We start from the raw sequence: 25,405 nt of genomic DNA, 5'->3' as shown, positions 1-25,405 counted from the left end.
ACCGCAACACTTTGATTTCAAATGGAGTGGTTCTTTTCGTGTTCATCAGTGCAGTTATATTGAGAGGGTGAAATGAGCTGATATGGAAAAAAATGTGTTTACCATAACATCTTCTGTATGTTGAATTAATGTGACTGATAGTTATTATTGTATCAGTACAGTGTAGTGTCAAACATGTATGATGTTGCTGTTGACAAAATTTCAAAACAATATTTGTGTTTCGCAAACCCATGTCCGGAATAATCGAATCATGTAGTATATAATCGAGTCCGTATAAAATAAAATCCGTCCTGTAACATGATTTTGTGGAATTCTGTAATTTATAACATACATGAATACCTTCTATAGGAACGGTATTTTTTCATGCTATGAAATGTCAATATTTTTTTTTTTTAAGTTATCATCGTAAACGCTTAATCAAAATTCTAACCGTTTATTTTTGACGTAGGACTACGTCTTTCATTTCTATACCGGGGTGTAAAATCAAAGTTTTGAAAACGAAAGCGTTACGCCGGAGACCGAGATTTTGAGCGTTAATAGCTCCTAAACAACTGAACGAAATGGTATGATAAACACTTCATTCGAAAGATAAAATGTCTACGCGTTATATACTTGTTACTTTTTGATCCAAAAACTTGTTTCAATAGTCTTAAAATTGCTTTCAAAACAGGCTATTGAAATCACCAATCGGTATATAAGCGAGCGGCGCTCGGAAATCCACTCAGTTCTAATTGAACAGCGATTGGAGCATGTTGTCGCTGTTGCGGTGAAGCTCTTTATTTATCATGAGAGCGCGGATGAACGGTGTCACCAAGAGCCTGTTTGTGCACCCTAGGCCAGAAGGGAATCTATCAGGAGGAGAGTGATGCCACAAACGGTTCCCTGGGAAGACATCGCTACACACACATACACGCGCGGCTATTAACAGGTGGTTATCGAGTTGGCATTAACCACTGGTGGGCTTCCAGTATCGAGGAAAATGTGGAAATATCTAATCGTTACTGAAAATAATCTGCCAGTTCCTTTGGGAATTTTCAAAATATATTCATGTGAAAGAGTTTAATTGAATGTTTTCTATCCATGTAACACTGTGACCAAATACATTTGGTTTTGTGGTTTTTCAATCAATCGCAATTAACAGGATAGCTTCAGAAGATTATTCTTACCCATCAGTAGGATATTTCCGTATCCAATATTGTATGCGCCCGCAATCGATTATTGCTCATTCGCCGAAAGTTCCGAGCTCAGAGAGTTCATTCCCCTCTAGTTTGCCTTCCAAATTGCCATTGTAAACCACACCTTCTCTCGATTCAATCACACACAAAAAGCATACTTAAGCGATATTCTGGTGGTGAGACACATTCATTTTTCGTGAGGACATCGACAAGGCAACATCGTTGCCTAACGTGCTGGAGGAGGTGGACGGCGAAGGATCGACACATACACGCGCAGAACTCTTTCCGTTAGGATGCCATTCAGCATCGAGAAAGTTCCGGAAAGATCTAATCATTGCTGGAAAATAATCTGCCAGTTCCTTTGGGAATTTTCAAAATATATTCATGTGAAAGAGTTTAATTGAATGTTTTCTATCCATGTTACACTGTGACCAAATATGTTTCAATCAAGTGCTATTAACAGGTGGTTATCGAGTTGGCATTAACCACTGGTGGGCTTCCAGTATCGAGAAAAATGTGGAAATAACTAATCGTTACTGAAAATAATCTGCCAGTTCCTTTGGGAATTTTCAAAATATATTCATGTGAAAGAGTTTAATTGAATGTTTTCTATCCATGTAACACTGTGACCAAATACATTTGGTTTTGTGGTTTTTCAATCAATCGCAATCAACAGGATAGCTTCTGAAGATTATTCTTCCCCATCAGTAGGATATTTCCGTATCCAATATTGGATGCATAAAACCTGCCTCCAACGTAACGCTCTCGTTTTCGAAGTTCTCCAAATATTCATTCATTCAGAATGAATTCAGATTCAACTTCATACAAATGATCTCTAAATCAACGATAGTCCTACGTCACCCTTGCGGTTATACCATAGATATAACCCACTTCCTGTTTTTTTTATTAATATTTTAACAATTTGAAATTGCTTTGGTTAAAAATAGAGCAATTCATGCCAAATCGGCAAAAAAAAAACAGAAAATTTTAACATTTATTATTATTACATGACCAATTTCAATTACAACTGATTTTTGAAAAAGGCGCATTCAAAATCATCCAGATGATATGATCCAGATATGATGTTTGACAAAGCAGTTGGAAAATAAATTGGCTATTTAGAAAAACTAACATTTCGAATACACTGTTAAAAAATCTTACTCAAAAAATGAATTTAATACGATTTTTTTATATCACAAAACACCCCCCTTCGATATTTTTTCATCAGTTCATCAGAAAAATAAAAAAAAAATCAGAAAAATATAAGATTTTTTTGAAGAATTCAGGAAAATTAAATAGAAATACTTAAAATTCAGAAAACACCAAGTATATTGAGCAAACTTGAAGAAAACGGGAAAAATCAGACATATACAAAAAAAACAGAAGAATTTGACAAAAAATAAAAAAAAAAATAAAAACACAAAAAAAAATAAGAACATCATAGAAAACATTCAATTAAACTCTTTCACATGAATATATTTTGAAAATTCCCAAAGGAACTGGCAGATTATTTTCCAGCAATGATTAGAAAATCAGTCAAAATTTAAACCTTTTTGAAAAATTTGGAAGAGTTCAGTAAATGCAAAAAAAACACAGAAAAGTTCGAAGAAACTAGCAGAACACAAAAAAAAAATTAAGAATAAAATAGAAAAAACAGTCAAAATTTGAACCTTTTTGAAAAAAATTTGGAAAAGTTCAGTAAAATGCAAAAAAAAACACAGAAAAGTTCGAAGAAATTAGCAGAATTCAGAAAATACAGAAAATGCAAGAAAAAATGAGTTTTTTACACAAAATCTGAAAAATTGAGAAAAAAAATAGGAAACATTCAGAAAATTTCAGAGAAATAAAAAAATCTGAAAAATTTAGACAGAAATTTATGAAAAGAACATCCGAAAACCGAAAACGAAACCGAAAAAATTGGAAAAATGTGAGAAACTCAAAAAATCAGGAAAAACTTGAAAACAGTAAAAAAAATCAGAAAAACTAGAAATACTGATTTTTCTAGAAAAATTCAGAAAAGGTCAAACCAGAAATGCCAACTTTCCTGATTTGTCAGGATTTCCCAGACTTTTTCACACGTTCCCTGATACTCGGCTAAACACTCAATAAAGTGTCGGAATCGGAACCGTAGTGTGCAGCAGCAGAATTCATTCTCTGATATTTCACGAACATGATTTCAATTAGTTCAAATTGGTTATATCTCGAGAAAGGTTACTCCTAGGATGAAACGTTTTACATAGTTTAAAAACGGAAATTCGGGCACGACACCACTGTATGTCAATTACAAGGACTTTTCAATAATAATATACAAAAAAATATCGAAGCGGGAGTGTTTTGCTATATAAAAGTTTTTAACATTAAGTTAAATTTTTGAGTAACATTTTTCAACAGTGTATTCTGAATGTTATTTTTTCTAAATAAAAAAAAATATATTTTCGAACAACTTGGTGAAACATCATATTTTAATCAGACATCTGTGAGTTACGATTTTTTGAAAGAAAGATCAATGATTACAGTACGCCCTTTTTAGAAATCAGTCGTAATTTAAATCGGTCATGTTATAATGAAAATTTTTGATTTTATGTAGTTTCCATCATAAGCAACAAGTTTCGAAAAATTCGAACAGCGGTTGGTCTATTTGGCGTGGAATTGTTCAATATGATAGAGAAGAAATACTTCACGATAAATGTCATTTATTAATTGATTATTTTTTCAACTATAGAGGCCTTGAATTACAAAGTTCATATTCCAAAGAGTGCATCTGAAAAATTTTAAAAAATTAGTGAATTTTTTAAAAAATCAGAGAATTAAAAAAAACACTAAAACAAAACAGAATAGAATAGAAAAAGCGGTCAAAATAAAAAAAAATCGAAAAAGTTTAATAAAATGCAAAAAAAAATCAGAAACATTCGAAAACTTTAACAGAAATCAGGAAAAAACAGCAAATGTAAAACATTCGAATATTTTACTTATAATCCGAAAAATTCAGAAAAAATAACTAACAAACATTTAAAAAACTCAGAGAAATCAGAAAAATTTAGACAGAAATAAAAAAAAATAGAAAAATTAAGAAAAATCTGAGATATTTAGAGTTCAGAGCAATTAAAAAAAACATTCTGAAAAAATCAGGAAACATCAGGAAAGAATAAAAACTATAACAATAAATATAAACTAAAAAAATAAAAACAAAACAACAAAACCGTTTTTTTATAAAAAATCAAAATAGTTAAAAAAAACCGAAAAAAATACAAAAAAATTTCAAAAAATTCATGAAATAAAAAAAAACTAAAAAGCAAGATTCTGTAAGATACACAAAAAAGGAAAAAAATCAGAAAAATAAAAAAAAAATTCAGTAAATTCACAAAAATTCGGGAAATTTAAAAAAATCAGAAAATGTAGACATATACTAAAAATTAAAGAAAAATTAGAAAAATAAATTAAAAATAAAATGCAATGCAATGCAATGCAATCTGCAGACAGTGGAGGAGAAGATTGCAGCTTGGAAGCAGAAGGCAGTGCATGGTGCCCACCCCCATCAACTGGACCGGCCACACGTCGACAAGGCCGCATCTAATCTGTGGCTAACGCGTGGTGAACTCTCTTCAGTAGTAGAAGCCGACATGATAGCCATCCAGGACAGGATAATGCCGACGAGAAACTGCAGGCGGTACGTCTGGCATCAAGACGTTGATGACATTTGCCGGATGTGCCATCAACCAGGTGAAAACATAGAGCACATTATGGGAGGCTGTCCCGTTTTGGCCAACGCAGCCTACACCGAGCGCCACAACAACGTGGCCCGTATTGTTCATCGACAACTGGCGCTCCAATGTGCTCTACTGGAAGACAACGTACCAAACTACCGGTACCTGCCTGCACCTGTCCTGGAAAATGACCGTTTCAAGCTGTACTGGGATCGCACTGTTCTGACCGACCTCTCGATCCACCACAACCGCCCAGATATAATGGTTTACGACAAGAGCGACCGCAAAGTCACCATCATCGATGTCGCTATTCCACTGAACCAGAATCTGGAGGAGACCCACGGTCGCAAAATCTGCAAGTACCGACCATTGGCCGTGGAGCTCAAGGAACTGTGGGGGCTAAGGGAGGTCCCAAGAATTGTTCCAGTCGTTCTCTCTGGAACTGGAATTATCCCGAAGACACTTCTGGAAGCGCTAAAGGTGTTGAACATCGAGAAGGAATTGGCCGGCATCCAAAAGTCGGTCATCCTTAGCACCTGCGCGATTGTCCGACAATTCCTCGGTCAGGACTAAAACAGCACGAGCATGCAGATACGTGCATTCCGCAGAGCCTAGTCCCCCTTTGGCATTCAGAAGCCCGGGGGCAGGTGAAAATTCTGGCTAGGTTCGCCTAGTTAAGAAGTGAGATAAGTCTGCATAATAATAAATAATCTGACCAATCTGACTGATTCACGAAAAATGTGTCGTTTTTCGTTCAGAGCACACGTTCAAACGGATTAACATTAGTCGGTACCATTCACCAATGAGTCTTGAATTTTTTTTGTGTGGTTTTTTTTTATCTTCGGTGATAAATATTATGTTTCATTGAAAAAATTGCTCCTGGCTTTTATGAACAGATGCTTACCAATGGAGCATATCCTATGCAAGCTTCGATAATCAAACAATAACCATCATCTGCACTTTTCTTGAGATAAAAAATGCAATCAAACAAACGGCCTGCAAACGGCCTATGATAAGAATGTTGGTTGTTTATATTTGAACCAACTTCAACATGTGCCACATATTACAAATCCGTACAACTCCGTACTTGTACAACCAATAAATATGCCGGATTCTGTATTCGTTTAATAGGATATATGTTTATTAGGATAACGACAAAATATCGAGCAGAAGATTAAGAGTCTTCCATAGCTCATATGAATTGCAAATAGTGATTTTACCGTAGAAGAAACTGCTTTCGATTAAGGCCTGTCCACGTTAGATTTCGGACACTTTTCTTTCAGTGTAGTTTATGAAATATTTCACTAATCAATGAAATATTTCACTTACATGACAGCTGAAACCCTCCTCTTTATTTCGATGTCCAACATGTTTACATTCTTCTTCAGTTTGGTAAAATGGTGTCGAATCAAGTGGAAGTACGCAAACGCCTTTTTCGCGAACGGCAGCAAAATCCAACACTGTCAGTACGCGATCTCGCCAAAAAGCTAAAACTGCCGAAGAGTACCGTGGTTAGTGTGTGCAAATCGTTTGACCAGCGCTTAACTGTGAATCGGAAGGTTGGAAGCGGAACAAATCAAAAATTATGCTCCCGACAGATGGACCGAAAGGTGGTTGCCATTATTGAGAAACATCCCAACCTTCCAGTTAGAAATGTGGCTCGAAAGATTGGAAAATCAAAATCATATGTACAAAAACTGAAGCAGAGGCATGGACTGAAGGCGTAAAAAGTGAAAAAGGTGCCCAATCGTGATGATAAGCAAAATTTCACTGCAAAAAGCCGTGCTAAGGTGCTCTACACCCAGTTTTTGCAAAAATGTTCATGCACATTAAGGAACAGTGAAACTTATGTTCTCGAAGAATTCAAACAGCTTTCGGGTCTCGCTTTTTATACTGCAATGCGAAGGAATGCCGCAGCCGAGTGTTTCCGGACCAAAAAGCAGTCTAAATTCCCCAAAAAGTACTTGGTTTGACAGTCCATATGCAGTTGTGGCGAAAATCCAAATCTTTCGTCTCTACCGGCACTATCAACAAAGATGTCCACGAGAGGGAATGTCTCCAGAACTGCCGTAATCTCGCAAAGTGACGCAAGCGCCAAAATTGACATTATACTTTTTTTGTTATAGATCGATAAAGAATACCAAATACTTTCAAACAACTGCGGAGTTTTGCAGAATTGTGAAAAAATGACCTCGTAAAAGCCTAAAAACGGAGTGACGCAAGCGCCATTTCCACTGTGATATGGCGCAAGCGCCATTTTCCCTATGGTGTGTCGTAATTTGATTGTGATGCGAAGTATTTTTTTTTATCTTATCTGATAGCATAGAATGGATTAGCAGGGACAGCAAAACTTCACATAACAACATCTTCCGTAATAAACGTTTAGCATAATGAAAATCACTTTTCCGAAAAGCTCGTCATGCCAACCATTTTAATTCAAAACAGTCCATCCCCATGCAGTGCTACATTTATAATAGCAATTTTGTTTCAGAACTACAAATCATGTACTTTGCTCTGTTTATAAATCTCGTCAAATATTTAAATTCATAAAATCAAACTCATCTCAAAGGAAAAAATTATCCTTGATCGATCACATATTGAACATAAAAATTGTGACTAATTAGTTTAAACTCATCAATTTCTTTGTTGATTACAAGAATTGATGTCTTTTGATGGCAATGATGTCTTCTACCCTCAGGTATCAAGCGATAAAGCTTCTTGACGCTGTTTACTTTCTCACCTGCTCATTTCTCTTTCAGATGGATTGAAGCTGAGTGTTGATTGAAGGGTAAATGTAGGATTTGGTGAAAAGCTGCACTTTTCTAAATCCTCCATCGAAACGCATTTTGTAACAAAACTCAAAACATCCTCGCATAAACTGTATCTGCTTTACATCGGATGATTTTGGACGGCATTATTTTATGTTTTCAATGTTTTCAATTGCATTTTGGATTGGAAAAAAATGGTGCTGTCTACAATTGTTACAATCGGGTTCTCAACTATTAGCGAATTCGTTTTTAAAACTGAGTCAGTGCCACACTGACTCTGTAATAAAAAAACGTTTTCAGTTTCACGAATGCGGTGGTTTGTTGGTGTGCGTTGTATAGTCTGATTTGTTTATATTTGCGACGACAAATGTACAGTGTCGACGTCTGGTGGAGATATTAGTGCTAGGGAGGTATAGTATTCTCTATAAGATCAGAAGGGCCAAGTGCAGTGTAAAAATATAAAAGTTTGAATGAAAATTTTTACTTCATATTGTTTGATTACCTAACACATGTAGTCCTGACACTCACTTAACCATTTGTCGATGCATTTCCTGTTTGTTCCACAAATAATTACTATTATAATATAAAATCATCATTAGACACAGTTTTCGTTCAATATGTTTCTGCGATATCGGAAAAATCCTCTTATCTAATCACATAAAATAAATATTCGATACGTTAAAGTAAATTTTCATTCATAATTTTGATTTTGAAATTTATTCCACCTGAATATCCATCATTATTTTCACCTCCCAATGAAAGCACACGGAGCTTAATGCCGTCTACTCGAATATACTCTTCAAAATCAGAATCCGAATTGGATTACGATTCAAATAATACAAAAGCAAGAGCAGCATGTTTTCCATTTTCATAGTCTTTATTCTTAGATTTTCCAAAACAATACTCGGAACTTGACAGTTCAGTATAGTTGTATTGGTGAACCCGAGTGCCAACCCGTGAAACATCTCAGTGCGAAACTAACAGCTTTCGGGGCGAACTAGTGCGACACTGAGTGCGAAACTGAGAGAATAAAAAAACGTTTTGACAGCAGTTAGTGCGGCACTGGGGTTGAAACTGAACAAAAACGAATTCGCTATATGTTAGCCTGTTCAACGCATGTTACAAAGTCGGAAAATGTGTAGAACTTCTCTCCCTGATGCCTTCTCATGCTCCGCTCAACAGCGGCATTTTGGAGAAAATAATTGGAAACAGATTCTCGCATTCTTTTATGGATGAACGCCAATCGGTTGTGGAAACAGCGATTAAAATTTGCTGTTTCCACAACAAACTGGCGTTGGCAATATAGCTCAAATAAAACGGCATTTTTTCAAAAATAAAACCGATGGCAATGTTTTTCCATCATGTGTACACAATTTGTACAGATCAGATTTCCGTAATGTACGCATAAGCTGATTATACATGCAATTTTACGAAAAGTCCCGTACTGAAAATTCGTCCCTCTGGCGCTTGCGTCACTTTGCAAGATTACGGCAGAGAAGCGGTTGTTACCATTCATAAGCAGCCAGATTTGGCCTCTTGTCACTATGCAAAATCCATCCTGGAATGGTATAATGCACATGAGGTCAAGTATGTGCCAAAAACAGCAAATCCACCGAACTGTCCAGAACTTCGCCCAGTGGAAAAGTACTGGGCTCTGATTAAGCGAAAACTAGTCGAAACTAAGAAGAAAGCGAATGGCATTAATGATTTTAAGAGATGGAAAAGCGCCACCGCCAGCATATCTGAAGATACTGTACGGAACCTAATGGCAGAGGTTCCCAAGAAAGTTCGTGAATTTTATAGACAACGTAATTAACATCGGAGTAAGCTTTCCTTGCTTTAGATATTTTTCTATGTATATTCTATTCTATTCTTTTCTATATAGCATTTTCCCCCCACAGATGCGTGCAAAGTTTCATCTCAATCGTCCAGAGGGTCTGGACATTTTATTCCCGTCATTGGCGTCATTAGGGGTGCGCGATGTCATTACACAAACAGAATTTATAGCGGAGCCATAAAATAAAAGCTGGCAACCGCGTGTTTATGGCGATTCTAACGAACCTTGACCTTCGCCAGCTGGGAAACAATGTTTGCGTTGCAGAGTGCAGCGATAGCAGCTCGCAAACAACGGATATTCATTGCGCGACTTCCTAATTTCCACTTTTCCGAGTCAAACAAATCTATATATAAACCAATTCATAATATGCCAATCTACTAGCTTCTAGTAGAAGCTGGCATTAGGCCAACCGCGACTGTGTTTACGGGCACACACACCCAGAAGTATGAACCAAGGACTCACCTCTTGAGCGTCACATTCTTGCTCCCGCCGAGTTTGTTCATTTTAACCTTCTTGCCGCCGCCCCCGGTGGAGCCCCCGTCGCCGCCTCCACCACTGACGGCCGTCTGCTCCGAGTCGGCATCGCTGGTGTCCACGATGATACCACTGCTGGGCGTCTCCACGGAGGACTGCTGCTGCGGGAGCTCCCGCTGGTTACCATTGATTCCGTTCAGGTTCCGCGTTACACTAGCACTGGTACTCATGTTGATCGTCGTCTGCTGATTCTGTTGCTGCTGCTGAATATTCTTGCGATTGTTTGCCGCGACCAGATCAAACTCTTCTTCGACTTCTTCGTTTTCGTCTTCGTCGTCATATTCACAGTTGTTCACCGCACTGTAGCCATTGTGGCCGTGGCTTGCGGTGACCACCTTGAGGGGACCGCCCCCGTTGATGCCATTACCGAGGCCACCACCATTACCCACAATGCCACCGTTACCTACGCTACCGCCACCACCTCCACCACCATTCTTCAGCGATGAATTCTTCAACACACTCGCGAGCTTCCCATTCACATTCCCGTTCCCGTTGACCAGGATTAGATTGTTGAAATTTTTATCACTCTTCACACTCTTGGATCCCCCGCCTAGCAGGCTCGTATGCTCATCACTCAACTCGTCGGACCCGTTCGAAGCACCGTTGTGACGCACCGAATCGTTGTCCTCCCCTCCCTTGCTGCCGTTGCGTTTGCCGAACTTTTTTCTCCCCTGGTTCTCCTCCGGCAGATGACTGCTGCTGCACGACACCAGATGATAGCGATGGTTTGTTTTGATGGCCGATTTGATCACTTTCCCAGTGGTGGTCACTCCCCCGGACAGGGGACGGCTTCCCACGGCACCGTTGGCCCCATTAGAGCACTCCGATCTCAACAGTTTGGAACTTCCGGCATTCGGCCCGGGACTGCAATTGCCCGTGGTGGTGCTGTTCAAATTAAGACTCAAATTTCGCGCCGCAGCAGCAGCATTGGCCGCCGTCACTGAGGGCGATTTTTCCTCAACTGGCAGCATATAGGAGAGCATTTTGGCTGCGCTCTATGGTTACACCTCCCTCGCGTCACAGCAGAACCACCCTCGTGCTTCCTGTTTCCGTTCCTGGCTTGGTGTTCCTCTTCCGCACTAGAGCAAACCGTGCGATGCACTCACTACTAGTTCAGCTCCCGCAGAAACGAGGGGGGTTGTTTTCACGGTGCACTGCGCGCAGTTGCACCACCAAATGCACCACTCTCCGAAAGTGCACTCTCCCTCTCTCAGTTCACTGTTCACTCTCCCAACTCACTGTAGCTCAGTTCTGAGTGAGTTTTACCCCCTATCCCAAGCGGGCAGGAATAAATAGAACACGAAAAAGTTACTAGAACTTAGCACCCCCGCACATCGATTGCATACACGAGCACACACGACCAATCCAACTCAGCGTTTCCTCTCAGAGGCCACCGCGAGATGAGTTCAGTTTCTTGCACAGATGCTTCACGCGCGGCACGCTCTCTCACCCTTTTCTCTCTCGGATCTTCCCTCTCGAAAAAAAGGGGTTGATTCAGTTGACCTTGCACCAAGAAGGAGTAGGCGCTGCTGCTACTGCTACTGCTGATGATGGCATTAGGTCATCCGCGAAACCTGCTGCTGCCAGCGTTGTTTTCGTCATTATTGTTTTTGTTGTGATGCTCTGAAAAAAAAAAAAACAGAGAGAGAGGGAGAGAGATAAAAAAAATGCAATCAAAACAAAGTTACAACTTGTCACGAACTGAGTGCCGCCCCGAGGGGGTGGGTTTGTCCCAGAAGGATAAGTTGCGTAGGTCGAAGGGAAATTTATCGATTTTCGAGGGTGCGCTCGAGACAACGCGGTTGAATGTCAAATGGTCTACTTTGTTTGTTTGTTTGTGTGGGGAGGGGGGTTATGGTGACAAGTACCTCTATTCTTTATTCTGACGGATTTCCATTTCGTTCGAGTTATGATTTCTTATTTCAAGAAGAAATGTAACCTTTCGACGCTAAGGTGAAATTTAAATGACTATTACATGTACAGTGGGGTAAATTTTGAAGTGATTTTTGAAGATTTTGCATGAATTCTCACCAGGAATTGTTTGTATTGATATTGCAGCCAAATTAAGAAAGATAAAAGATGGGTGTCGAAGAACAAATTGTAGAGCAGTTAGAGAGCTTTAATTTAATTGATAGAAACAATCTAATTAAATGTATTGACGTAGGACTACGTCTTTCATTTCTATACCGGGGTGTAAAATCAAAGTTTCGAAAACGAAAGCGTTACGCTTGACACCGAGATTTTGAGTGTTAATAGCTCCTAAACAACTGAACGAAATGGTATGATAAACACTTCATTCGAAAGATAAAATGTCTACGCGTTCTATACTTGTTACTTTCTGATCCAAAAACTTGTTTCAATAGTCTTAAATTTGCTTTCAAAACAGGCTATTGAAATCACCAATCGGTATATAAGCGAGCGCCGCTCGGAAATCCACTCAGTTCTAATTGAACAGCGATTGGAGCATGTTGTCGCTGTTATGGTGAAGCTCTTCATTCATCATGAAAGCGCGGATGAACGGTGTCACCAAGAGCCTGTTTGTGCACCTTAGGCCAGAAGGGAATCCATTAGGAGGAGAGTGATGCCACAAACGGTTCCCCGGGAAGATCTCGAAGCAGCCGCTACACACACACACACACACACACACACATACACGCGCGGAATTCTTTCCGTTTGGCATTCTTTGTGTGGACACCGACTGGACAACATCGTTGCTGGACGAGCTGGACGGCGAGGGATCGAGTGCCAAGGCAAGAGGGTGGAGGTGGTAGCGCTGGATTAAATAGAGTAGAGTTTTCAAAAGGCTTTTCTCAAGGCTAGAGACGAATGAACTGCAAAAGTTTAAAGTCTCTCTAATACAAGACCTTCCTTCCTTCCCTCCCGTTTGGATGCCATTCAGCATCGAGAAAGATCCGGAAAATAATCTGCCAGTTCCTCTAGGAATTTAAAAATTCATTCATGTGAAAGAGTTTATTTGAATGTTTTCTATCCATGTAACACTGTGACCAAATATGTTTCAATCAAGTGCTATTAACAGATGGTTATCGAGTTAGCATAAACCACTGGTGGGCTTCCAGTATCGAGGAAAATGTGGAGATATCTAATCGTTACTGAAAATAATCGTCAGTTCCTCTGGGAATTTAAAAATACATTCATGTGAAAGAGTTTATTTTGATGTTTTCTATCCATGTAACACTGTGACCAAATACATTTGGTTTTGTGATTTTTCAATCAATCGCAATTAACAGGATAGCTTCTAAAGATTATTCTTCTCCATCAGTAGGATATTTCCGTATCCAATATTGTATGCGCCCGCAATCGATTATTGCTCAGTCGCCGAAAGTTCCGAGCTCAGAGAGTTCATTTCCCTCTAGTTTGCCTTCCAAATTGCCATCGTAAACCACACCTTCGCTCGATTCAATCACGCACCAAAAGCATACTTAAGCGATATTCTGATGGTGAGACGCATTCATTTTTCGTGAGGTCATCGACAAGACAACATCGTTGCTGAGGGTGCTGGATGGCGAAGGATCGAGATCTGCCCTGAAACGCAAGCAGTTTATTTGAAACTGTGAGGAGCACAGAGAAGCCGATCCTTCAGGAGAAGAGAAAGTGACCATCGAAGCAGCCGCTACACACACATACACGCACGGAATTCTTTCCGTTTGGATGCCATTCAGCATCGAGAATGATCCGGTAAATAATCTGCCAGTTCCTCTAGGAATTTAAAAATACATTCATGTGAAAGAGTTTATTTGAATGTTTTCTATCCATGTAACACTGTGACCAAATATGTTTCAATCAAGTGATATTAACAGGTGGTTATCGAGTTAGCGTAAACCACTGGTGGGCTTCCAGTATCGAGGAAACTGTGGAAATATCTAATTGTTACTGAAAATAATCTGTCAGTTCCTCTGGGAATTTAAAAATACATTCATGTGAAAGAATTTATTTTGATGTTTTCTATCCATGTATTACTGTGATCAAATATGTTTCAATCAAGTGCTTTTAACAGATGGTTATCGAGTTAGCATAAACCACTGGTGGGCTTCCAGTATCGAGGAAAATGTGGAGATATCTAATCGTTACTGAAAATAATCTGTCAGTTCCTCTGGGAATTTAAAATTACATTCATGTGAAAGAGTTTATTTTGATGTTTTCTATCCATGTAACACTGTGACCAAATATGTTTGCATCAAGTGCTATTAACAGATGGTTATCGAGTTAGCATAAACCACTGGTGGGCTTCCAGTATCGAGGAAAATGTGGAGATATCTAATCGTTACTGAAAATAATCTGCCAGTTCCTCTGGGAATTTAAAAATACATTCATGTGAAAGAGTTTATTTTAATGTTTTCTATCCATGTAACACTGTGACCAAATACATTTGGTTTTGTGATTTTTCAATCAATCGCAATTAACAGGATAGCTTCTGAAAATTATTCTTCCCCATCAGTAGGATATTTCCGTATCCAATATTGGATGCATAAAACCTTGTGTCTCCAACGTAACGCTCTCGTTTTCGAAGGACTCCAAATATTCATTCATTCAGAATGAATTCAGATTCAACTTCAAACAAATGATCTCTAAATCAACGATAGTCCTACGTCACCCTTGCGGTTATACCATAGATATAACCCACTTCCTGTTTTTTTTTAGGATAAAATTAATAATAACACTCTAAAAATTATTAACTTTTAAGTTTTGACGTGGGACTACGTCTAACCGAAATATATGGGGGGGTAAAATGAAAACCTATAACACAGAACACGCAGGAAAAAATGAAAGATTTCGAATTCTTATAACTCGAACATTTTTTCACTGGATATGAAAAAATGTTTGCATCAATTGATAGGGAATATTTCTACGCATCTATCGCAACTAACAAAATGTTATTTTTCATTAGATAAACAATTGAATAACTGTAAAATATTAGACGTTATCTAAATGCCTTAACTGCCTCGTTTTGATTCGCCCGATTTACGATTTCCCTAACACAGCCATCAGAACCAAGCAGCCTTGGGGAAATCGGCATTGCAAATACATAAAAGTAGGGGGACTTTTGCTCTCACCGAAATATGTTCCCTAACACAGACTTCAAAACCATGCAGCTTAGGGAAATTGGCGTTGCAGATACATGCTAGCAGTCTTCCGTGTTTCACATTGAACGCTGGGTACGAGACGAACAGTGTTCTCCCTACTCTCGCAGTTTTATGTTTGCAGACAAACATTATTTTTTGTACCCGTAGTTTAAGAATGTGTCATGTTTGTTTCCCATGATGTTCAAACATGATGTTCAGTTTCTCTCGCATTTTCATCCCAAGCAACAGCAGTGTGTAGAGTAAAAGAAGCGAATTAGACAGCACACCACCACCACTCAACACACGGTGTGTTGGTGCGTTGATATGAAAAGGGAAGGGAATCATTTATCATGACAATGGGTGCTTCATCTAAAATTTTGGGCAAATAAAATACACCTCTTTAACTGTTCTAAACAACATAAGCGTCAATTGATATCAGAGTTCTTCACAATTGATATCATTATTCAGTCCACGCATCAATTTATAAATTGAATTTATGTAACATCGGCTATTATCAGCTTTTTGAACAAGTACTAAAATTGAATAAAGCGTGGCGGAGATGTTTAGTTACCCACATCAAAATACCAAGAATTGGTGTGAACTTTCCTGAAACTGCATCTAAAACATATTTTTGGGTATTTAACTATTTAGCCAGTATTTGTATGACGTCGCTCCGCTGCGCACTCGGTTCCGTAGACTTCAATTGGCAACATACACGGAGAAAAAAGATTCATAGAAAACTTCTTTCTATTTAGAAAATGTTTTCTTTTCACGGGAAATGGCTATGGATTATTTAATCAGATTTGCAAAATGTGCATGAATTCATAGCCTCTGAGTTCATGTAATTTTTGTAATATGAACTAAATTTCTAGTTAGTTTCCGCGAAAAAATACTCTACAACGAAATGTTTTAGGAGCAAACTAGCAAAAATCATGTTCATGTTCCAACAAAAACATGTAATTGACTATTTGACTATTTGATTTATTCCAGTCGGCTTTAACCTTTCAGGTCATTCGCCGCCAAAAAAAAAACATGGAATTTTCACATCGCTTGGACATGTGTAAGTGTTTTTCGGAAGACTGGCTATAACACGTACTTGTCTCCAATCATCTGGAATAATATTATGCTCCAGAAACCGATTGAATAAATTCGGCAAGCGATGTTTCGCCACATCAGGGAAGTTTTTCAACAAGTTGAACTTAATTCGATCCGATCCTGAAGCATAATTATTACAAGAAAGGAGAGCAAGAAAGAATTCTACCATCGAAAACTCAAATTTTTGAACTGATTCTCAAGGGAAAAATACGATTGAAAATTTTCAGGGGTTCCACGTTTTTTTTATTTAAGTCATTTATTTTTACAGGCTCAGTTACATAGGTTTCAAGGAGCCGAACTCTTAGCTATACTTTTATTAGTATATATCAACATGTTTCCTTAAATCTAGGGTTAATAAAGTAGGAAACCAGCATTTGCACTAAAATGGAGAACGAAAAATCATCCGCCAACGAAGGACCATTAGATAATAGCGAAGATGATTTTGATGCCATGTTAGAAGAAGAATGTAACCAGACTAGACCGTCAATTGAAACTACGCAGTTAGATCTCAAACTGAAGCTTCTACAATTGGCTAATGCCAAATCACGACTACCGACATCTATGGACATCATTCAGTACTGGCAAAGTAAACAATTCGAAGACCCGGAGTTGTATGACTTGGCTATGACCGCATTAGCTGTACCAGCAACTCAAGTTACGGTGGAACGTTGCTTTTCAGCAGTCAAAATACTACTTGATCAACGGCGTTTGCGAATGTCTGCAGCTTTGTTGAATGATATGATGATTATAAGATGCAATCAAGATCTCCTACCAATGGCTGTGTCTCAAATTAATAATTGAATGCTGCGTTTTTTTTAATTTGGAGCACCATACATTTTTTTATTCTTGTTTATTTTTATTTCTATTCCCTTGTAATAAATTTAAAAAAACAACTTGTTGAACGACTCTCGTTTTACTTTTTTACTATATCAACAAACTTGAAGGAGGTTTCAGAATATATATATATATATAATAATATAATATAATAAATTTAAATTACCCAAATCAGTGATTTCAAATTAATACTGTTAAGATAAAATCAATTATGCTGCGCTAAACTGAAAAATATCCCTTTACTCGCGCCAGCTTCTTACTATACTGCACAAAAAGGCATAACAGTCCCATTTACATTTTACCAAAAATGAGTTCTCTTTGCATCCATTTTTCCATCCTGCATTCATTCCAAGCAAACGCTTCCAAACCATTTTAGAAAAATGCATCCCCAGAAAATTCGTTCCCCCTGAAAATGAGGGTTAAACGCAAATTTAAATGTGCATGATAAATCACATTTTGTTCAGAAAATATGAAAAATACCAAAACTAGTTTCATAATGAAATAATATTTTGCAGTTTGCAATTGGTTTCAACTGATTTTATGCGTTTGATGCAGAAATTTTTCAGAAACATTACCCTTCTTCTTCTTGAATGGCGTTAACGTTCCCTGTGGAACTTTTGCCGTCTCAACGTATTCATTAACTAGCGTCGTTCATTAATACTTGGTTGAGATTTCTATGCCGAATAACACGCCTTGAATGTACTCTAAAGTGGCAAGCTCTAGAATACGCGTGACCACAGTGCAAGCCGGAAGAATTTTCTTTGACGAAAAATCCCCCAACCAGAACGGGAATCGAACCCGAACACCCGGCATGATAGTGTGGGACGCTAACCACTCGGCCACGGGTGCACAAGTGAACATTACCCTGCAAAATGATTTTTTTGGAATTGGTTTTTTGAACGCCCTAATCAAACTTTCATAAAAATATCAACATGCATCTAAAACTATTTTTTGGATAATTATTTATTTATTTGGCCAGCATTTGTACGACGTCGCCCGCTGTGCAGTCGCTTCCCCAGACTTCAATTGGCAACATGCACGCAAAAAAAACTCTCATAGAAACTTCTTTCTATTCAGAGAATGTTTTCTTTGCACGAAACCAAGGATTATATAATCAGACTTGCAAAATGTGCAATAAAAAATTCATAGCCTCTTAGTTCATGCAATTTTTGTAATGCGAACTAAATTTCAAGTTCGTTTCTGTGAAAAAGTATTCTACGAAGAAATATTTTAGGATGAATAATTTCTTTCCGTGCGTGAAAAGAAACGAAACGAAGGCAATGAATACTGCGACATCGGGTGATATGTTTGTACATGATGTTCGTGAATTATGAACATCGTGTTTGTTTACAATGTTTATGTTTGTGTATCATTGTTCGCGTTTGGGATAGACATTCAACACTAGCGGAAATCATGTTTGAATTCAAACAAAGACATGTAATTTTCACATCGGGTGGACATGTGTAAGTGTTTGTCGGAAGAATGCATGCTAGTCGGGGGTATTTTTGTTCCGACTGAAATGTGTTTCCCTAACACAGACTTCAAATTCATTAAGCGTGGGGAAATCGGCATTGCGACTTTAGAGGCGAATGAACTGCAAAGTTTAAAGCCTCTTAAAAACAAAGAAAGAAGAAGACATTGCGAATTCATACAAGTCGGGGTTTTTTTCAGAGGGAAATGTAAAATAAAATAATCGTTTCATATTTATTTTTGTCTTTATTAGAAAGATTTTCAGTCTTAGGCTGGTTCATCAAACGTTTTATAATTCTTCCGTTCATATATTTTGTCCTAGGCATCATACCAAACGTAAAAGGTCTGTCATTAAATTTACTTGTGACGAAGAACAACCTTTCACAATGCATGAATTGACTTTACATGGCTTTTTACTCACAGAGCAAATATATTGAATTCAATTGAATTTGGAAACTGTTTCATTCAATTACGAATTTAATCAACACAAACGAATGATTGCTAAAATTATATCATAGATATAACCCACCCATCACTTCCAAAATGTTATTGAAATCCACTAATTTAGATGTTCCACTACTATATCCTGTGCTAAATTTTTCCATCTTTCAAATGAAGGCAACAGAATCGTCTTCCGTAGCGTACTTATTAATGTAGAGATAGATTTTTTTTTCATCAAATATTATCGTCCATCACTTCCCGAGAGAATTCTGTTTTTTTTGTTCAAAAAACGAAAAATACATGAAAAAAAAACAAATAAAAAAATATTTTTTTTGACTCCTTATATACAGGATTCGATTATATACAGTGAAAAGAAATCAGAAACTGTATATTAGGCTGTCAAAAAAGTCCTGCGGTATTTCCGCGAGGTGTCGTTGTAAGCGCGTAGTTCCAGTTGTATTCATTGTATCTAGTCATACTGTAGCTTGTTGGAAAGGTATTTTTGCGCGCTATAATATAGTCCTTGACAGTGTTTTGTTTGGTTAAGTCGTTCGTGAGTTAAAGTGTCGCAAATATGGAGCAAAATAAAGAGAAAGTTCGACCTATTTTACAGTACTACTATGACAAAGGCAAAAATGCATCTCAAGCTGCCAATAAAATTTGTGCAGTTTATGGACCCGATACAGTTTCCATTTCCACCGCACAACGATGGTTTCAACGTTTTCGTTCTGGTGTAGAGGTCGTCGAAGATGCGCCACGCTCCGGAAGGCCTGTCGTCGAAAATTGCGACAAAATCGCTGAATTAGCCGAGAAAGACCGGCATAGTAGCAGCCGTAGCATCGGCCAAGAGCTGGGGATAAGTCATCAAACCGTTATTAACCATTTGAAGAAGCTTGGATTCACAAAGAAGCTCGATGTATGGGTGCAACACAGGACGCAAAAAAACATCTTTGACCGTATCGACGCATGTGAATCGCTGCTGAATCACAACAAAATCGACCCGTTTCTGAAGCGGATGGTGACTGGCGATGAGAAGTGGGTCACTTACGACAACGTGAAGCGCAAACGGTCGTGGTCGAAGCCCGCTGAAGCGGCTCAGACGGTGGCCAAGCCCTCATTAACTGCCAGGAAGGTTCTGCTGTGTGTTTGGTGGGATTGTCAAGGAATAAGCTATTATGACCTGCTTCCCTATGGCCAAATGCTCAATTCGGACCTGTACTGCCAACAACTGGACCGCTTGAAGGTAGCACTCATGAAGAAGAGGCCATCTTTGATAAACAGAGGCCGCATTGTCTTCCATCAGGACAACGCCAGGTCACACACTTATTTGGTGACGCGCCAGAAGCTCCGGGAGCTCGGATGGGAGGTTCTTTTGCATCCGCCGTATAGTCCGGACCTTGCACCAAGTGACTATCACCTGTTTTTGTCCATGGCGAACGAGCTAGGTAGTCAGAAGTTAGCCACAAAAGAGGCCTGTGAAAATTGGCTATCCGAGTTTTTTGCCAATAAGGAAGCGAGCTTCTATAACAGGGGTATTATGAAGTTGGCATCTCGTTGGGAACAAGTCAACGAACAAAACGGCGCATATTTGACTTAAAACAGATGATTGTAACTAATTTTATGAACAAATGAAAATTCAAAAAAAATACCGCAGGACATTTTTGACAGCCTAATATATTGAATTCAATTGAATTTGGAAACTGTTTCATTCAATTACGAATTTAATCAATACAAACGAAAGATTGCTAAAATTATATCATAGATATAATTTTGATTTGATACCGATATTGAGTGGATTGCAGAAAATTGGATTGGATTTGTATTTTTCATGATCTAAAGGGTGTGTCACATCAAATTGCATCACGGAAAAAACGCTGTAGAAATTTAATTTTTAGGAATTATATCTTCAGCTTTGGTTTTATAATCAGATAAGAGTGTATAGATCACGTTGGCCATGCTTCACTGTCAATTTTTCGTAAATTTGGAAAAATGTCGTCGAATGAAAAAGAGCGTCGTGAATTAATCTTGTACACTCATTTCGAGAATCCGGAGTTGTCACATCGGGACATCGGTAAGATGCTGGGAATCGTCCAATCCACGGTCAGCAGAGTACTAAAACGATACTCCGGGAACCTAACCATCGACCGGAAGGTGAAGAACGGCAAAAATGGATCACAAGCGCGTAGTTAAGCAGTTTAGACGTGATCCGAGAAGTTCGGTCCGGGATGTCGCCAATAAGCTGAATTTGTCAAGTTCATTCGTCCAGCAGACCAAGCAGCGGGAGGGCCTGCTTACATACAAGGTTCAGAAGGCTCCTAACCGCGACGAAAGGCAAAACATGGTGGGGAGGACGCGAGCCCGGAAGCTGTACACCGAAATGCTGACGAAGCCGCATTGCCTGGTAATGGACGACGAAACCTACGTCAAAGCGGACTTTCGTCAGCTGCCGGGCCTGTTGTTCTTCTCCGCAGAGGACAAATTCAGCGTTCCGGAGGAGATTCGCAAGCAGAAACTATCCAAGTTTGTCAAAAAGTACATGGTGTGGCAAGCGATCTGCTCTTGCGGAAAGCGGAGCGCCCCCTACGTGATGACCGGCACGGTAAACAGGCAGGTTTACCTTAAGGAGTGCCTACAGAAGCGCTTACTACCACTATTGAAGCAGCACGAGGGCCCGACCATCTTCTGGCCGGATCTCGCTTCGTGCCACTATTCAAAGGACGTGTTGGAGTGGTACGAAGCCAACGAGGTCACCTTCGTGCCAAAGGAAATGAACCCGCCCAACGCGCCGGAGCTTCGCCCAATAGAGAAATATTGGTCGATTATGAAGCAGGCCCTCCGGAAGAACCCAAAAGTTGTCAAATTGGAGGCAGACTTCAAGAGAAAATGGATTTCTGTTCAAAAAAAACTACAACCTGACGTTGTACAGAACCTTATGGACGGGGTAAAGAGGAAGGTGCGAGCATACGGGCTTGGGCTCGAAGTATGAATAAAAAGAAAATGCCAAAAGTTGTTTAATAGTTTTTATTTTACTGTCTAAAATTTTCAAAAGGATCGGTCTACTGGGCGAATTTCTACAGCGTTTTTTCCGTGATGCAATTTGATGTGACACACCCTTTACTGTGATCTACTATTGAAGCCCTTTCATTTAACACATAATAATGGGCTTTTGACATAATATGTAGTTCACCATTTGATAGGATTTTGATGGATTTCATAAATAACTTTTTTCATAAATAACCGTGTTCTACTAATCAAGCCCTTTCATTTGATACCCATATTAACGGGGGTTTGACATAATATGTAGTCCGCTATTTTGTAGTGGCAGCCATCTTGGATTTACATTTATCATAAATAACCGTATTCTACTAGTCAAGCCCTTTCGTTTGATACCCAAATTAATCAAGTTTTGAGAAAATATGTAGTCCGCCATTTTGTAGTGGCAGCCATCTTGGATTTGCATTTTTCGTAAATAACCGTATTCTACTAGTCAAGCCCTTTCATTTGATACCCGTATTGATGGAGTTTTGGAAAACCCATATTGGTGAGGTTTTGAGAAAATATGTGATCTGCCATTTTGTAGCGGCCGCCATCTTGAATTTTCAAGAGCATGAAATACGCAGTTTTATAATGACTACAGAGATAAAGGTGTGTTCCAAATTTCAGATCAATCGGTCAACAGGAAGGGTAAAATTTCTATTAATGTGGGTCAGCGCTACAGACAAACATGTTACAAACATACAAACATACAAACATACAAACAGATTACAAGGCAAGCTGAATAAAACCGTTTAAAAACAGTCGTGGCTACGTTGTGGATGTTAATAAACGTTGCAATATGTAGTATGAATACATGTTTCATTCTGGTTTGCTTAACATGGGCGTCTTGCCCTGCCCTTCCCTACAGGTCGGACTCGATCATATAAATATAATTGTTCGGACCCGCCTTAGAATATGGTCATCTGGTCTGGGCTCACCTGACCTGTTTCCCTTTCTACTCACGATGAACACGAGCCGAAAGAGGCAAGCAGCAGGCTAGTCCTCACTGGCCCTTTATCCGATTCCACCCGCCGGATACGAATGAATAAACGGGGGTTATCTACTGGAAGGGGTCCAGTAGCGGACCACGATGAGAATAGCGACCAGCGAACGATTTCTTCCGTGAACGGAAAGACAAACGCCGAAGTAAGACTTCGGCACTTTATATTTATCGCGACGAAGATCTATGGCAGCCGACGTGGTTGACGATCTAATTGTGACTGACCTATTGGTACCGCTATTGATTCAAAGCTCGTTACACAAAGTAGCTTTTACGGGGGGTACTCGAAGGAAGTATTACTAAAATTGTGGGCTGCAAGTGGTGCGCGTGAAATAATATTTCAATTGTTTATGATGATATTGCAGCGAAATTAAGATAGATAGTAGTTGGGTGTCAAGGAATAAATTGTAGAGCGGTTTGAGAGCGACACAACTGTTTTGTCCGATACAAAAGAAGAATGGAAGATAAATATCGCACAAAGTGGTGCAATGTTGTTCGGTGGAGGTACCGCGTCGATTTTCATGCCGTCTGATGGAGGGTGCTTCAGGATTTTTGCTCTACACGATTTCTGCATCTGTACAGGGGTATACGCTTAAAATTTCGCAAACGAGAGCGCGAGAGTGCAAGAATTTGAGCGTCAATACCTCTTTGCCGGTTGAACGAAGCAGTATGTCACTTTCGAAAGATGAAATGTTTGTTACTTATTGACCTAAAAACATTTTTCCATAGCTCAAAAACTACTATGAATGCAAACTATAAAAATCTATAAAATAATACAATCCATCTACAAAAATCTATAAATATTGGTGCAAACAAAAAATTTTACAAATATTCCTAAAAGTTCATCGAAGTCATGATTGATCAGAGGTTGATGCATGTCGTCGAATGGACGTGTAAGTACTATAAATATTGTGCAAGCCGTGGCCAACCTCTGTTTTTATTTTGCGACCGTGTTGGTCGGTCGTGTAAATTTTTTTGCCTCAAAATGCATTCTTAGAATATATGCGAAGTAAGCATAGTGCAGAGCATGCACTGACGGTCAGAAGCAAAACAGAAGATAAATGTTAAATAGGGCGTACAAGTTCCTGATTTTATGCGTTATCAAACAGATAAGGTGGTGGAGGGACAAATATGTAATCGCCTCGGACCGCAATGTGTCTAGCACGAGATGAATAATCGCTATGTAGTGCGCTACGTGCAGGACGCAAATCTTGTGTGTTGTTTTCGCGAGAACAAGAATGAATCATGAATCACCCATCTTCAACTGCTTTTAGTTCTACTACAACTAAAGAGATATTTTAAAAATGTCGATGCATCCTAGAATAATATCCGAAGTAACGTTTGCATTAAAAAAAATATACAATGTGGTACCTTGCTCGGCAAACCCGCCCAACGTCCCCCAGCTGCGTCCAATCGAGAATTTCTGGGCAAACCTGAAGCGTAAGATCTACTCCAACAATTTCGTCACGAAAACTGAGAAGGTATTGATAAATAAAACGAAGAAAGAACTCAAAAACATGCCGACACGCATGTTTTCGTCCGCCATGGCGAATGTTCCGTTTAACTGCCGGAAGGTCGCTCAAAAGGGCGTAGATTTTTTTTGCAAGTAAGCTTATATAATTACTAATATAATTAAGGACTTTTTTCGGACGGTGAAAGGGGAAATTTATCAACCTAAATGATCTGTCTTAGTTTTTTTTATCACCGCCCGAAAAAAGTCATTTTTTTTAATACAAACGTGAAACAAGAGCGAATTGATTTTAATTTTTTTCTGGAAGAAAGCTTCTGTGAACTTAGGAGCTTGTTCGGATATATTGGTGTGATGATGATTATGTTATGAATTTTAGAGGTTTTTTTTCAGACTCTCAGACTTTCCCAGTTCATTTGCCTCTAGCCTTAAAAAAACCAATATGGAAAACTGAATCTTTAGAAACACTATTTAGAAAAACCCGCTACCGATGCCATATGGTTGCTAACAGGATGACTGATAAATCGTGAATGACTAAACGGTGACAGTTAATTTTCGTGAATTCGAGCATTGTTTCCGGTTAAAAAGTGGCATCTAAGCGCAGCTCATTTCAAGCACTTATTTATCGGTTTTTGCCATCATTACCAAATGGATTTCATTCTTGAATTTATAATTCCGTAGTCTTACGTTAGTTATGCGATTGTATCTTGGGTACACCCCTTTTTATTGCGGCCCACGACACTGTTCTGTTCTTTTTAAGTTTCATTCATCTTGAACTGAAAAATCAAAGTTTTTCTTTGAGAGAAAATAAAAGTTTGTAGGTGTTGATTAACTGTTTGAGTGCGGAGGAGCGCGGTAGCACCTTTGAACATAGAATTTCGTCTTTCGGGAACATATTGTGGGTACAGATTGAAAAACTCTACCGCATATTGCTCATCAATTTTCGATTAATTTAAAAATAG

The 25,405-nt window shown here is 38.8% G+C and overlaps 1 protein-coding gene across 1 annotated transcript in view; it reads right to left on the bottom strand.

The window, feature by feature from the left end:
• LOC129774361 (uncharacterized) overlaps positions 1 to 25,405 on the bottom strand; it is a 404,070-nt gene that overhangs the window by 234,629 nt on the left and 144,036 nt on the right. Inside the window, exon 3 of the mRNA XM_055778092.1 lies at positions 9,947 to 11,641. Within this exon, the coding sequence (XP_055634067.1) occupies positions 9,947 to 11,001 (1,055 nt within the window). The 5' untranslated portion in view covers positions 11,002 to 11,641. The remainder of the gene's footprint in view (positions 1 to 9,946; positions 11,642 to 25,405) is intronic.

The sequence above is a fragment of the Toxorhynchites rutilus genome, chromosome 1, assembly GCF_029784135.1.
Source record: "Toxorhynchites rutilus septentrionalis strain SRP chromosome 1, ASM2978413v1, whole genome shotgun sequence".
NCBI classification, from domain to species: Eukaryota; Metazoa; Arthropoda; class Insecta; order Diptera; family Culicidae; genus Toxorhynchites; species Toxorhynchites rutilus.
The sequence above is the reverse complement of the archived record's forward strand: the minus strand, read 5'-3'. Positions and strand labels throughout refer to the sequence as shown.